Source organism: Geospiza fortis, unplaced genomic scaffold (assembly GCF_000277835.1).
Source record: "Geospiza fortis unplaced genomic scaffold, GeoFor_1.0 scaffold129, whole genome shotgun sequence".
Classification (NCBI taxonomy): domain Eukaryota; kingdom Metazoa; phylum Chordata; class Aves; order Passeriformes; family Thraupidae; genus Geospiza; species Geospiza fortis.
The window spans coordinates 236,669-252,511 of record NW_005054522.1 but is presented as its reverse complement, the minus strand read 5'-3'; the positions used below and the strand labels follow the sequence as shown (position 1 = coordinate 252,511).

Sequence of the window (15,843 nt, the reverse complement as noted above, 5' to 3'; positions counted from 1 at the left end):
GAATGCTGAAAAGAGCCTGAATGTCCTGGTTTTCCCTCTGTTTTCCACACCCAAGTTTGCTTTACTGAGCTTCCCTGCACACTGCTCTCTGCTGTGAGCGTCTTTGAGGTGATCTGTTTCCAAGCAGAAAGAATTTCTTGAGGTAAACTCTCCATTTTTAGAACAGAAGATTAAAAAAAACAACAAAACACCACAACAAAAAACCAAACCAAACCAACCAAACAATGAACAAACAACAACAACAACAGAAATCAAACACGTGACAGGTTGATTAGACTAAGCAGCTTTGTAACTTCTGTGGGGTTTTTGGTGGGTTTATTTATTTTTCCAAGTGTAAATTCTGTTTGGTTTTATTTTTAACTCTTTTTTTGACATCTTTCTACAAATTCTTTTCTTTTTTTTTGCTGTAAGCCTGTGACATCTTTCTACAAATTCTTTTCTTTTTAAGCCTGTCTCCCCTTGGGTGCTTCTCCAAGTGTAGAGAACTGGGCCATCCCAAATCAAACATGGTTGACAAGCTCTATTTTCAAAGCATTCTCCACAAAGTCATTATTCCCAGTAAGACAGCAAGATTTTTTTGGAGAAAGGGGCATTGCACAGTCACAGAGGTGAAGGAAAATTCCAGGATTCCATGGACCAAGCACTACTCTGAAATGGGAGCTGCACCAGGTGCAAAGCAGGAAAATTCAGGCTGGGAATGGGCAGGAGGTCGAGGTTCACACCACGATGTTGAGGTTCACGTGTCACCAGTTTCCTGCTCCACAGCACACCAAGTTTGGATGGCAAGAGTTAGGACATCCCAAAACCTCCACCTGCCCTGAAGGACAACTCCCACTACTTATATTTTCATTTCTCCTCTTTCAGAAGAGTCCCCACATAGCAGTGTCTCTTCCCAAAGCACTTTGTTAAAGCCTTGGAGAAGGACAGATCTACATTTCATGTTTTGACTTAGTTCTGAACAATTGTCCTTCTGATATTGGCTGTGATGTTCTTGGGTTTTTACCTCACAGGCATCCCACCCTCCAGGAAATTCAGAGGGGACTCAACAGGAAGGCTGACCACTGACTGGAGTCTTCAAATTTGATCTATTGGTTTTCAACAGCACTATTAAAAATAATTACAATTATCTGATTTGCTTGGTCTCATTCCCTTCATGGAAAACATTTTCTTGTGGATGAATGCACAAGATTGGGAAATTTGGTAATCATTTTTCAATCTAAGCAATTACCAAATGAAATTCTGGTACATCTTCTTTATGACCCAATAAATTTTATGGTCTTCAGTGTCAAAGATGCGAGATAAGACAACTGCAGTGGTACCACTACAGGGATGAAAATTGGCATAGCCCTCTTATCTAATGGAGCAAGGCTGATGTGTGCTGGGTGGGACCAAACCTTTGGATATGTTCAGGACAGGATGAAGAGTGGGAAGAGAAGGACTGGGGCATGATCTAATATTCAGACTCTCTGATCTTAGAGGTCTTTTCCAACCCAAATCATTCTATGATTCTATGCTAGGAGAGGAAGGTGGCTGAATTTCTCCTCGATCGTTCTCCTGTGCTGTAAACCCTGCAGTGAAGAAATAATCTTGACTCTCTCCATAGAACCTCAAAGAGTTTTCAAGAGTTCCCTTTCCCGTTTCTGATGGTGCGGCAGGTGCCAGCATTAATTATTTGATTGCAGTGTTTGAGAAATGCCCGTAAAGATCAGCCTATCATCTGGAATATTCTGGATATTAGGAGCCTCTCCATGGGATTTTAGGAACTTTGGCTCCAGTTCTCTCCATGGGGCTTGAAAAACAGCGTAGGACACTACTTATTTATCAGGAATTTTTGGTCAAGTGTTGAAAGGGAGGTGGGGGGAAAAGAAATCAAAGGAAAAGAAAGCATCCGTGTTGTAGTAGGGCTCATTCTTCTGCTTGTGTCTTTGTTTTTAGTTGTATTTTACATGCACTTAAAAAATAGTTAGCTCAACAGGTGAGGCTGGGAAGAAAGATGCCAAGACTTCTCATAGACTGGGGGATTCTGGGACACTGGTTGGAAATGGGAAGGGCACTGAAGGGGACAGGGGAGGAAGCCCACGCATTTACATCACAATTCTGGCACATTTTCCAAGCAAAAAAAGCAAATCAGCTCAAACACCAAACTAAAGAGAAACAGAAAGACAAAGAAATAAAGAGGAGATGAAAGAGAAGCAAAACGCAGATTTTCTTTCAAATCCTGGGCATGGGGGAAAGAAGAGGGTGGAGGGAAAGCAGAAATGCCTAAATGGGAAGTTTGGAAAGGGTTAAGACACCAATCTCCTGGTGCTTCCCATTTCCCCTAAGTGTTTCATTCTCAGTGTCTCTGAGGTGTTCAAGTTTTTCTCGAAAAATATATATATATAATATACAGATGAAAAACTCCGTACCAGCAAGAAGAAATAAAATAACAACCATGGAAAACAACCATAACAAACCAAAAACACAGCCCTGAAAACATCGAAAAGAAACAGGGTGAGTCTCAGATTTCCCCTGTGGTGCTCCTCTGACTTCAGTAACAGTACAGGATCACACCAGTTCATTTTGATTTTTTTTTATTTTTTTGTTTTTGTTTTTTTTTCTGTTAAACAGCTTCTTCTTCCTCTCATGTGCGCATGTCCAGGCAGGATCGCCCATCACTCATAACCACTTCCCTCCAAGCCAGCTCTTTGTCCTTAGACTCCTACCATCCAGCTGTGAGTACAAGGCATGACAATAGGGTCCATATTTATCTGTTGTGGCACTTTGTTTGTCAAAACCTTTGGTTTCTTCCTTTTTTTTTTTTTTTTTAATTTTTCCCCTTTTTTTTTTTTCTTTTCCTTTTTTTTAAATTTACGTACTTATAAAAAATACTGTGTTTGTGTTGTTTGTTGTCATTTTCTTACCACTGGCTCTGGTGGGACTTCCCACTTTCACAGCCATTAATCAATGGATCTGGAACATGCGCCGACGTTACTAAAATGGATCAACAAAACCATGGCAGAACCAACCAAACCCAAACCATCCCCAATGCGCAGGCCTCTTAAAACTGCTGAGATGTCCATAAGGTGCATGATGAGTCCATCAGCTCAGCAATCCCACAGAAAGCAAGCAGAACCAAAAAAAAAAAAGAGGAAGGAACGCTCACGCGCACACAGATACACACGCACACGCACAAAATAATTGGAATTGCAATCAAGAGAGAAATGTCTGGGGGGTTTAAAACCAAGACGTGTCCCTAAGTTTGCTGTTTCGATGTGAATCTGGTGATTTTTCTCCCCACAGACACGTCCAGTGTTGGACTGAGTGGTTTTGGACTCGCCTACGTGTGTATCTGCCTGGCTGAAGGAAACCCTCCCGCTGCCTGACTCCTGCTTGCACCACACCATCCCTCACGCACACTCGGGATCTGTCACTCCCAAGAGGTTCTGGTTTGACAGCAAGAGACAGGAATGAACCCAAAAAAACTCGCTCTGTAATCAATTTACACACCCTGCACCCCTTCCTCCCTCCAGGTGCAAAGCAGATCCAGGCTGTTGCTCCAAGGATGGGATGAGGTGGACATGGGCTGATCCTCCAGCCGCTCCTCCATCTGCCAGGGAGCTCTGCTCATGGCCGCGGAGATGAATGCTGACCCAGCTCTCGCCTTCCTGGTGAACAAGAAAGGTTCTCCACACCCCAATGGTCTCTAGTCATGGTGTTGTCCAGGATGGCAGCCGTGTGAATGGAACAGCTGAAGGCAAAAGAGATGCAGGAGCTCACTCCCCTTTGGTTGGCCATGAAACAAGTCGAGATGTTCTGGAGAAGCTGAGCAGAGGATGGCACAGGGACAGGGTGATCCCCCACAATTGTCCCATGGTGACAGCGATCCCTGAAGGGATAAGAAGTGCAAAGAGAGATAAAATCCTTCCTAGGCAGCAACTGTGCCTTCAGCAAGGCCTGTTGGTTCCAGAAATGGAGGAGAGGAAAGGCCAGGAGTTGGCACCAAAAGGCAGATGGGCTCACAGCAGTTCAGAGACCTCCAGGAGACAGGCAGTTCGGCTGGGGGGATCTAGGTAGAAGAATTTTTTGCAGTGTTTCATTTGGATTTCCTCCAAGATTTCCTTCCAAAGTGTGTGGTGACATTTCCTCTTAGGAGCGGCTTGGAAGGAAGGCTTTACCATCAGCCTCATGCACCACCTCACTTCACAGCAAGCATTTCAGTAACCCTCTGATATTCCACTGTGGGAAAACAACAGCTGTGTTCCAGTTGAAGGAAACAAAATGGAAAGAACAGCTTAAAAAAACAAAACAAAACAAAAATCCTTCTGGTTCTTCTTTTGAGGCTGAGCTCCTTGCCTGGAACAACTCGAGGCCTGTGGCTCCTGCTTTCCAAGCCAAAGTGGGAGCAAGAGGGGGATGATGCTGTGCTCTCCATGGCCAGGAGGAGCAGGACCACCACCACAGACAGGATGCCACCCAGCAGAGAGAGCGTTTTGCTGCAGCACTACGACCAACAGGACACGACGGGAAAGACGGAGGGGGACACGCGGCTCTTGGGAAAATAAGAAGAACCATATGAAACACATGGGCAGGGCAGCATCGGTCTCCTCATCCCCTCTTGACCCTTTTCCTGCCCCAGGAGAGCAGCTGTTTGCCCAGGCAGGATGAGGCACGGTGGCCCTGCTCTGGGCAAAGCTGTGGCATTTTTTGAGGAGCCTCCTCTCCCAGTGGGTCGCTATCGAGGGATAGAATTGCAATGGCTCTGCAGGAGAGGAGCTGCATTGGCTCTGCCCTCCAGGAGCCCTGCAGGCAGGCTGCCTTCCCCTTGGGGACACTTGAGTAATACTGAGTTCATTTCCATGTCCTCTCCAGAGGCTACAGCCCTCAGAGGGCAGTTAAAGCAGCATGACAGAAGTTACCTCCCAGTTTCACCTCCGCAGAGTGAGGGTGTGATGCTGGGCGAGGGTTGGTGGGGTTTTCGTGTGTGTTCAATAGCTTCTCTCTAGGGCAAAAAGCAGAGGGGAAGCTGTGAAAAGGAGAGCTCCACCCAAATGTCTTCATGGCCCCAGAGCCAAGATTCCTCTACAGTCTTTTCTTTTAACCCCTGGGGCTCTGTTGCTTTGTCCATAGGTTTGGAAAGAGAAGGAAAAGAGAGAAAGAGAGAGGGGGAGGAGAGAGAGAGGAGCGCTGTTCAGGTGACTCTGCTTACAGCCCATCAAAACTTGCACTTGGTAAAGATGATGATCTTGAGTGAGGCACGACTTGGTTTATCCCTCCCAGGGTGTCCCTGGCAGGACAGTTCTCAGCTGTCTATGCTCATGAGGGTTATAACTTGTTCAAGTTTGTAGGCAAGTTTCTGTTTCCCAGCCTGGTCGTCTTGGTCGAGGGCTCCAAGAATCTGGAAAAGGAGAGAGGAAGAAATTTTTGGGATTTCAGTTTCTTTCCCCAAAATGACTGAATCCAGCATATTAAAGCAGCAGAGGAGGTTGAGCTTTCTCTAAGGCAGGTCCCAGGCTTAGCTTAGATCATGCAAGGCAAGTCAGTCAGCCAGGAGGGAGCTAGGCAGGGAGTTTGGGTTTGACCTGACTCGGTGCAGACCTCTGGATTGCAACCAATCAAATGGGTTCTTATCTTGGAGATCTGTTATTTATCTATTTATGAGCTTTATCCATTACCTGGCCATGCCACTTGAGGTACCTTAAGGGGTCTCACATGGCCTTCAATACATAGAACCATGCTGGACACCTTGAAGTCTGTGTTGGACCATTTTGGGGTTGTTTTAGGGTATCTGGAATGATGTTGGGCATAGTCCTTAAGCAACTTTTGCCCATTGTGGATGTAAAACTCATGTAGGGCTCCTCTGCAGTGAGTTAACATCTGACCATCAGCTACTTCAAACCAGCTGAGCCTAACTGAACAAGAGAGACACAAAACAGGGATCCAAAATCCCAGACCTTCCCTTTCCACACCCCAAGCCTGGTCTCTCATTCCTTAAATCCCCCCCACTCCCAGCCAGGATGCAGACAGGTATCAACGACCCATCAGGGGATGGGTGGGCTGTCCCCTGGCCCCCCAGAGGTGCTCCCAGGCTCTCACCTCCTATCCCCTGACCCCCCAGAGGTGCTCCCAGGCTCTCACCTCCTATCCCCTGACCCCCCAGAGGTGTCCCCAGGCTCTCACCTCCTCACTGTACTTTCCCACGTAGGAGTAGATCTCGGAGAGTGCGCTCATGGTGTTGAACTCGTTCATGTGCATGCGGGACTGCTCAGCCAGGTAAGCATTCATGTCCTGGTCACTGATTGCTGGCATCTTGGCAATGTCTGAGTAGTACCTGAGGGGCACAAACACAGGGGTTTCTTGAGGGGAAGAGCAGGAGATGAAGAAGTGAAATCCGCAAGCAAAACAGAGAAAAAAACTCCATGCTTTGTGTTGGGTTTTTCTGCTTCCTCGGTGAAATACCTGCTCATGCTTTTCACAGCAATAAAGGAGACTTAACCAAGGTGGAAATGACTGAGCACTCACCCTGAGCACCACATATGTCTTGTATTCACTCCAATCTGAGAATGAAGTCCCAAATCCACAAACCAAAAGGAGAAATAAAACCTCACTCTTTTTGTTGGGTTTTTCTGGTTCCTCAAACACCTGCTCATGCTCTTCTTTTACAGCAAGAAAGGAGACTTAGCCAAAGTGGAAATGACTGAGCACTCACCCTGAGCACCACATATGTCTTGTATTCACTCCAATCTGAGAATGAAGTCCCAAATCCACAAACCAAAAGGAGAAATAAAACCTCACTCTTTTTGTTGGGTTTTTCTGGTTCCTCAAACACCTGCTCATGCTCTTCTTTTACAGCAAGAAAGGAGACTTAGCCAAAGTGGAAATGACTGAGCACTCACCCTGAGCACCACATATGTCTTGTATTCACTCCAATCTGAGAATGAAGTCCCAAATCCACAAACCAAAAGGAGAAATAAAACCTCACTCTTTTTGTTGGGTTTTTCTGGTTCCTCAAACACCTGCTCATGCTCTTCTTTTACAGCAAGAAAGGAGACTTAGCCAAAGTGGAAATGACTGAGCACTCACCCTGAGCACCACATATGTCTTGTATTCACTCCAATCTGAGAATGAAGTCCCAAATCCACAAACCAAAAGGAGAAATAAAACCTCACTCTTTTTGTTGGGTTTTTCTGGTTCCTCAAACACCTGCTCATGCTCTTCTTTTACAGCAAGAAAGGAGACTTAGCCAAAGTGGAAATGACTGAGCACTCACCCTGAGCACCACATATGTCTTGTATTCACTCCAATCTGAGAATGAAGTCCCAAATCCACAAACCAAAAGGAGAAATAAAACCTCACTCTTTTTGTTGGGTTTTTCTGGTTCCTCAAACACCTGCTCATGCTCTTCTTTTACAGCAAGAAAGGAGACTTAGCCAAAGTGGAAATGACTGAGCACTCACCCTGAGCACCACATATGTCTTGTATTCACTCCAATCTGAGAATGAAGTCCCAAATCCACAAACCAAAAGGAGAAATAAAACCTCACTCTTTTTGTTGGGTTTTTCTGGTTCCTCAAACACCTGCTCATGCTCTTCTTTTACAGCAAGAAAGGAGACTTAGCCAAAGTGGAAATGACTGAGCACTCACCCTGAGCACCACATATGTCTTGTATTCACTCCAATCTGAGAATGAAGTCCCAAATCCACAAACCAAAAGGAGAAATAAAACCTCACTCTTTTTGTTGGGTTTTTCTGGTTCCTCAAACACCTGCTCATGCTCTTCTTTTACAGCAAGAAAGGAGACTTAGCCAAAGTGGAAATGACTGAGCACTCACCCTGAGCACCACATATGTCTTGTATTCACTCCAATCTGAGAATGAAGTCCCAAATCCACAAACCAAAAGGAGAAATAAAACCTCACTCTTTTTGTTGGGTTTTTCTGGTTCCTCAAACACCTGCTCATGCTCTTCTTTTACAGCAAGAAAGGAGACTTAGCCAAAGTGGAAATGACTGAGCACTCATCCTGAGCACCAGGTATGTCTTGTATTCACCTCAATCTGAGAATGAAGCCCTAAAAAGTATCCTGTAAACTTTCCCAGTCAATAGGAGCTGGATTGAAGCTGGATCACTCTGTCAGACATTCAAGGTCTTTTAGCCCTGCCTCTCTTCCCAGAGAGACCTTGCTGCCCACTGACAGCTCAGGATTTCACTCCCACACACAGAAAAACCCCAAATATTTGTATTTTTTCCTTGCACCAGTCTCACCACTACATCTGCCCCCACTGCTGACATCCCCCACGTTCCACACTCAATCCAGTCTATCCCAACAACTCCCTTGCTCAGCATCTCCTTTTTGCCCCATATTTTAAGCTGGCCTGATATTTGTGGCAGCAGCCTTCAACTCCAGTCTGACTGGGAAAAAATCTGCTTTTCCTAGGAGTCAACAGCATTCCCCAGGAGCTCAGGAGGACTGGGGGTTTATCCATAGGATCTGGATCCCCCAGAGCCATTGCCCAGCAGGCTTCATCTGCAGAGTGATGTCTCTTTAAGGAAGTTGCTATTTTTGATGTCCTTCCTCCCCTGGGTAAGGCAGGTCTTGGAGGACAAGGTTTGCAGAAGGTAATCAGTCACTGTCACTCGCAGCTGTGCTCTGCTGTCAACTGGTTAATTAGACACCATCATTTACATTTTTAATTTCTGCAATTTGACATTTTGTGCAGAAGGAAAAGAAAATAAGAAGAAGAAGGAGAAAAAAAAAAAAGCAGCCCATAGCTGCAGCAATCCACAATTTTATAATTAGGAGGCAGAGGGGACGGGGAGCCAAAAGAGCTGACAGGTGTCCTGTAAACAGCGTGGAGACACCTGCTGAGATGGAGGCTGTGTGCCACTGCAGAGGAATTGGACATGGAAATGCTGTGTGGTGAGCATCCTTGAGGTGGGTGAGTGGGAAAATACACCGTGACAGAGCAGGGTGAGCAGCTGCTGGAGTGCCCTGTGCAAGACAGAGCAGTGCAAGAGCATGGGGGGAAACCCTTCCACACCAGGAGGCTCCAGTTGTGCTCAGCCTGGTTTTGTGCCCTCCAATCCCACCCTGATTTACCCCAATGAGTCAGTCTCTGTTGATAACCTGGTTTTGGTGGTGGGATGCTGATGTAATCCTTGGCAGGGGGAGGCTCAGGGGGCAGAGGTCCTTCTTGCTTGACATTTTCCAAAGCTCAAACTCTGTTTCACCATAAAAACTCGCGCAAACCTCATTAATTTTACTGCAACTTCCAGCAGGCACAAAAACATCTCTCTCCCTGGAGTCCTGGCATTTTGTCTTCTGGGCTTAGGACCAGCCAGAAATCTTAGTCTAACTCAGTCCTGTGGTTGAAATATTTCTCATTGCCAGTGCTCCAGTGAAAAGTGGTGTGGGTTTGATTTTCTTTACACTCTGCCTGACCCTCAGTCCCCAGGTGGACCTGCACAGTTGTCTGTGAATAAAGTGAGCACCAGGAAATCCCAGGAGGCCCTGTCCAAAAGAACTGCCCCAGAAGAAGATGCTGAGCAGGAGGAATAAATATTTCTCAGACCTTTGCCACTCGCAGAAAAATTTCAACAGGTCTTGGCATCGCCTGCTGGAGAAGATCAGATCTGTGCTGCACACAGGAATTGGTGGCATCCATAACATGGCTGAGAAAACAGGGAGTCTTAGGGTCAAAGAGCAAGGAATTTTAGGGTTAAAAAGCAAGGTGTGCCTCGGCACTGGAGAAAAACAATCCATGTGCCACCAGCACAATTCACAGACTTGTGGGGAAAACAGGCTGCAAAGCAGTGAAATACATTGATTTATGGCCCCTGAAAAGAGAGCAGCTCCTCATGAATGTTGGATAGGCACCCTCCTGATGGGTGAAATGAGAAGAGAAGGGGGCTCACCACAGCAAAAAATTTCCTCAGTGGAGGAAATCAGAAGTGCCAGTCTGGCTCTGACAAGAAGTTAAAATTCTCCTTTTCCTCTCTGGTTGAGCTGTCACCAAGTGGTGGCAGGATAGTGGGTGTAGGGACAGGGTGCTCCCAAAAACTGGAGCACAGACACACTTATCAACTCCTTCTCCAAGTTTGTCCTGTTTCCTTTCCACCTGGCAGCAGCAGACTCTTGAGTCTGTGACTCACAAGGGTTTGAAAGCTCCCCACCCCTCTCCAGCCCTCCATTCCCCAGCAGCACAACACTCCTGTGACTCATCCAAACAAGGAAAAGCAGCAGGAAATGTTCCCTGGAGCCAAGGATGGGATGCACAGATCTGAGTTTCAAGAATCACAGTTTCAGGGCTCTGGCCATGACAGACTCCCAGGATGTGATCTCAGTGCTCTGGGGTCACAGGCCATGACCCACCAAAGTATCCTGGTCTTCTCCAGACTCAATTCCCTGGCATCACACACCTAAACAGCCATTTCTCATTCAACCAAGGTGTTTTGTGGCAAAAATAAAAGAGAAAGAAGTGGAAACAAACATGTAGCAACGCCTCAATCTAGCTGAGTGAGAAGACATAATATCCTTCCATCCAAATTCTGCCACAGCCCAGTGACTTATTTATGCAGAAGAGTCTCTAATGAAGCCATCGCTGTGCTCTCTAAAGAAATGATGAATGTGTGTATTAAAGCATCCTAGCAGGGAGATGACAACATCCCTGCTGAGTCTTTATTTACCTTCCATTCCAGCCCAGATCCTCAGAGGTACTTAGAGCCTCTCTGCCATTTGCATACCCCTAATGCAAAAACCACTGAGGAGCTGTCACCAAACCCCAGAGGCCCTTCCATTCCCACTGCTGGAATTTGCAGGGCTGCCTGTGCTGCTTCCATCACCCCTGCAGCTGACAGCTCCCACAGCACAGCTGGGCTGGGAGGCAGTGCCAGGGGCAGAGGGGGGTCCTGTCACCTGTGGAGGGACACCAGGTCTCACCTGAGGCAGGGACAGGTTTTTGACACACTTCCACAGCCAGCAGAAGGTTGGGAACACAATATTGAGCTGTATTCTCTCTGAATGAGACAGAAAGGTAGCAAAGCAAAGCAGTAAATTGAGTTTAATTTGCCCTCAGCGTGTCAGGAGTGAGAATCCTGAGCAGATTTGCTGCTACTGCTGAACTCCAGTTTTGCTCATCTCCAGTGGGTCCTTCCCCAGCTGTTTCCAGAGGATCCTCAGATGGAGATCAGAAGATCCAGCCTTATGTGTCTGAGTTTTCCTGGATTCACAGGAGCAGCCTCCATTCTTACCTCAAGGCTCTCCCTCCTCCGATGTGACCACAGGAAATTTGTTCATCAGATTTCATAAGCAATTAAAATCATGAGGAATTGGGGTGAACCCATCATTCCAGCACTCCAGGATGTGAGGATAACCAGGCCATGGGATGTGTCCTCACAGATATCAAGGGAAAAACAACTCACCCCAGCCTGCCTTGAATGGAGAGAGAGCCCAGGAGACCCTCCACTGCCACTGGAGGATGGAGAAGGATTTGGGATGTACCAGGATACAGCTGGTACTCTTCTACTGAAAAAATAATTATTCTTGTTCCTTCCAACCTCATCTTTCCCTGGGTTGCGTTTTGTTTTTTGTTTTGTTTTGTTCTGTTTTGTTTTATTTTCCCAAGGAAAGCGACACAACAGTGACCCGGGCATCCATCACAGTGACCTGGGAATACATTTTGTCCCCTGTTTATCCAGGGATAAATGCTCTTCCCCTCGGCACCGACGGGGAAAGGCTCCTTAGTGGAGCTGTTTCACAAGAATGACTGTGCCTGCTGCCGCTCAGTAACTCATTAACTCATCAAAAGAGAAGAGAAGAGAAAAGCCACGTTGCCAGTGCTCCCTCCCCAGCCCGAAATTTCCCAGCACAGCCCATGGTTTAGGCAGCTTAGCATGGAGCTAATTGCCTTCCAAAAGATCTTTTTGTCATGGCTGTTGTTTGTCGCTGGGATGGGACTGCACTCATTAATAATCATTTTAGCATATGAAAAGCTTGTAACGAATCCATGTGCTGCAGACGGCAGACGCAATTACAGCAATAACATAATTAGGGTTATGCAATAGCCGGCTGGATCCAGACCACTGAAGGATGGAGAGGTGTGTGAAAGGGATATGGGGGACTCTTCCAGCAGGGAAGGGCTGGTGGAAAGCTTGGGAACAACCAGCTCTTTTTTTGGGATGCACTGAAGCAGTGCAAGGACATGCACTGACACAGAATGGCACTTGGAGTTTCCTGGGGAGCATCTGAGCTGCTGGTGAGGCACTGGAATAAACTGCCCAGGGAAATCTGGGGATGCCCCATCCCTGGAAGTGTCCAAGGCCAGGCTGGATGGTATCGAAACAGGATGAGCCCTGTGGCAGGGAGAAATGATGAGGAGGACTCCATCTTATCAGAAGGCTGATTAATTACTTTATTACACTATATTAGTCTATATTATATGGCATTGTATTACATTCCATCTAAACTGAATCTGCCAAGCACTCAACTCTGCACACACTGCACAGAATATCAGCTGACACTCCTGACACACACACACACACACCTGGCCCTGACAGGCCAAGGAAACCAAACACCATCACTGTGGGTAAACCATCTCCAGGTTGCATTCTACGTTTGCAAAAACACAGGCACCACAAATGAGATAAGAATATTCTTGGGAAGAATTGTGCCTTGCTTTTCTCTGTGAAGAGAAATGTGGGGCTACACACTTAGCCCTAGCAGGCCAAGGAAACAAAACAGCATCACTTTGGGTAAACCATCTCCATGGTGCATTCTACTTTGGCACAAACACAGGCACAGCAAATGAGACAAGAATTGTTTTGCTTTCCTCTGAGGTTCTGAGAATGTGAAACCCAGAAATATTCTTGGGAAGAATTGTGCCTTGCTTTTCTCTGGTGGTGACAGGACAGGGCTTGGAGCACCCTGGGATAGTGGGAGGTGTCCCTGCCCATGGCAGGGGTGGAATGAGATGAGCTTCAAGATCCCTCCCAACCCAAGCTGTTGAAGGGAACAATTCACAGAATCACAGAATTTCTAGGTTGGAAGAGACCTTTAAGATCATCGAGTCCAATTCTGTGTGTGCAAGCCCTAGACAGGGCAATGCTTTTATTTTGCCTGTTCATGGCTTTTCCTGCTGCTTCTCCCCTCAAAATAAAGAGTGAGGGCTGATGGGCAGCTCTTCCTCAGTGGCTGAAGAGTGAATTTGTGCACAGGTAGAGCCTCTGGGAGAGGAGATCATCCAGCACCACCTCAGAGCAGAGGATGTGTGGGGCTGCACCCTCCCCATATGGACTCATTTTCATCTTGCCAGCTGAAAGCTGCACTGGGTAAGAACAGCTTTTTAGCGTGAGGAGAAAACATTGGGATGATTTTTATTTTTTTTGTTTTGAGATGAAAAGTGAAGAAAGACAAGTGAGCAGTCTTCAGATACGCCAAAAGCTGCCCCAGAGAGGCAGGGAATGAGCTGTACCCCCTGCCATGGCGATGCCTGAGCTTTAATTACAGCCAGGGAGATTTTGGCTGCCCAGCAGGGGAAACACTGATGGGAAGGACAGGGAAGCACGGGAATGAATTGCCTGAGGACAGCAGAGGCTCTGTTGTTGGAGGCCTTTAAGATGGGAGTAGACAAGCATCTGTCAGGAAGGCTTTAGACAGAGCTGACGGAGCTGATCCTGCCCTGAGGCAGGAGATGGTCGGGTTGACCTCCCGAGGCCCCTTCCAGCACTGTTTTTTATTATCTCCACCGACAACACCCCCTGCCTTGACCTTTGGTATGCTACTTCTTGAGCCTTCTTTGCAGCAGAGAGAGAGGGGGCATAGAAAACTCATTTTTAAAAGTAGAGCCAGGATTTGGCTCTACTCTCTTTTTTAAAGCCCTCAGAGTTTCTCCTTAAAACCTCAATAACTCACAATGTTAGGGTACATGCAACTTTTTATTGCTTTAAAGTGGTCCAGTTTTGTCTTTCTTTCTAAAGTTAGCTGCAAAGTGGCCAACAGACATCACAAGCATTGCACAGGTAGAGATTTCCCAGTGACTTGAGAGCCCTGAAACCCCAGGCAGACACAGTGGGTGGGTGAAATCCCAAATGGATACAGGCTGTCTGTTCTGTGTACTCCAAACATGCTCATAAAGCTCTCCCTAACAAGACCTAGACCTCGACATCTAAAGGCTAATGGGATGCAAATCATAGCTGCTTCATGAATCACCAATTCAAAAATGTTTTGGGTTGGAAAGGACCTTAAAGATCATCCTGTTCCATCCCTGACGTGGGCAGGGACACCTTCCACTATCCCAGGTTGCTCCAAGCCCCATCCAACCTGGCCTTGGGCAGTTCCAGGGATCCAAGGGTACCCACAGCTTCTCTGGGTAAACTATGCCAGGGCCTCACCACCCTCTGAGTACAGAATGTCTTCCAAACATCTCACTTAAATCTCTCCCTTTTAGTTAAAAATCGTTCCCCCTTATCCTAAAAGTGTCTGTACTTGTAAGGAAAAACGGTAGATGGGATCCTGGCGTCAGGAGTAGCACCAGCTGTGTCAGGCACTGTTTGCACCCAGGTTAACACAATGAAATGCAAATGTTCTAATTCTGAATCCCACGTATCAGATCACTTTAAGCTTCTTTTGATCCTGAACCTGGCAAACCTATTTTGAATGGTCTTCATTGGATGACTCCTAAGTTAAGAACACTTGTGATGTCTCCTTTAAGTTTTTCTTCGAGGGGCCCTTTTCAGTGCACAATAAGCAGCCAAAAGGAGACCAGGTCCCTGCAGGGATGAGGAAAAAAAAAGAGCACCAGATCCTCTCCTTGCAGCCCTGCAGGTGTTTTGGGCACTAGTGTGAAATGGAAAAACTCTTTGACTTCTGCTTTTTGTGCTCTGCCCCTTTTCAGTCTCCCACATCCTTGCCTCCGTGCCAGGCTTCAGTAGGGAAACATCATATTGATTGTGATGCAGGCAATTAAATGGTGTTAATGAAGTTCAAACAAGTGTTATCATAAGCTTGGCAGCATGGAGAGAAATGAAAGGTCAGCCACAGCCCTTTGTCATTTTTCAGTGTGGCGTTGAATGCTAATGAGACAGTCCCAATTAGAACAGGCTCCCCTTTGTATTGCTTGGGGATTGCATGAAATGCTCCCAAGTTCTCCAGATTTCCAGGCTCAAAGGGGACATTTGAAGTAAACTTGAAAAGATGCAGATCTGAAGCTGCTCTAATGTAAATTCAGCAGAGCCTATGGAGTTTTACTAACTGAAGTCAGATGAGATTCTGCTGTATCGTTACCATTCTTTTCCTCTATTTTTTTTATGGTAATTGAAAAGCCTCCACTTTGTTTTAGAACTACAGCCTGACTTTTCGTGGTGGCTTCAACAAAAGCCAAATAGCCTGTCCCAATTTCCTGGGTTAATTGTCCTGCCTCATCAGGTCTTGTGTTCTGCAGCAGGAAATCCAAGATGTGCCTGCACCAGGACACTTTTTAACCACGTGTTTCCAGCTCTCTGTGTCTCATTTGAACAGGAAACCTGCTTTTTCCCAAAAGCCACAATTTCTCAGCTGGATTGTTTCAGCAGGCAGAGTCCACCTCTGCTTCCAACAATGTTATAAAAGGACTTTCATAAAATCACAGAATAGTTTGGGTTGGAAGGGACATTTAGAAGTCATCTAGTCCAACCCCCCTGCAATGAGCAGGGAGCATCTTCAACTAAATTTAACTGATGTACAATAATCTTTCTATTGCTGTTGTCAGCAAATCCACTATCTTGAATAATTATAGAAATGGGCACTGAAACAACCAAGCTCCCAAAATGTCACGGAAGATGTCCATTTCTTATATAGTTTTCCATTAGGTCGACGGGAAATTACAAAAATTGG

General features: G+C 46.3%; 1 protein-coding gene across 1 annotated transcript in view; it reads right to left on the bottom strand.

Annotated features, from left to right (window-relative positions):
- Positions 1-415: 415 nt before the first annotated feature.
- Positions 416-15,843, bottom strand: part of LOC102039897 (plexin-A4) — a gene marked incomplete at its 5' end in the record, with an annotated part of 176,450 nt that continues 161,022 nt past the window's right edge. The window contains 2 exons of the mRNA XM_031063698.1: positions 416-5,377; positions 6,160-6,310. Of these exons, the coding sequence (XP_030919558.1) occupies positions 5,282-5,377; positions 6,160-6,310 (247 nt within the window). The remainder of the gene's footprint in view (positions 5,378-6,159; positions 6,311-15,843) is intronic.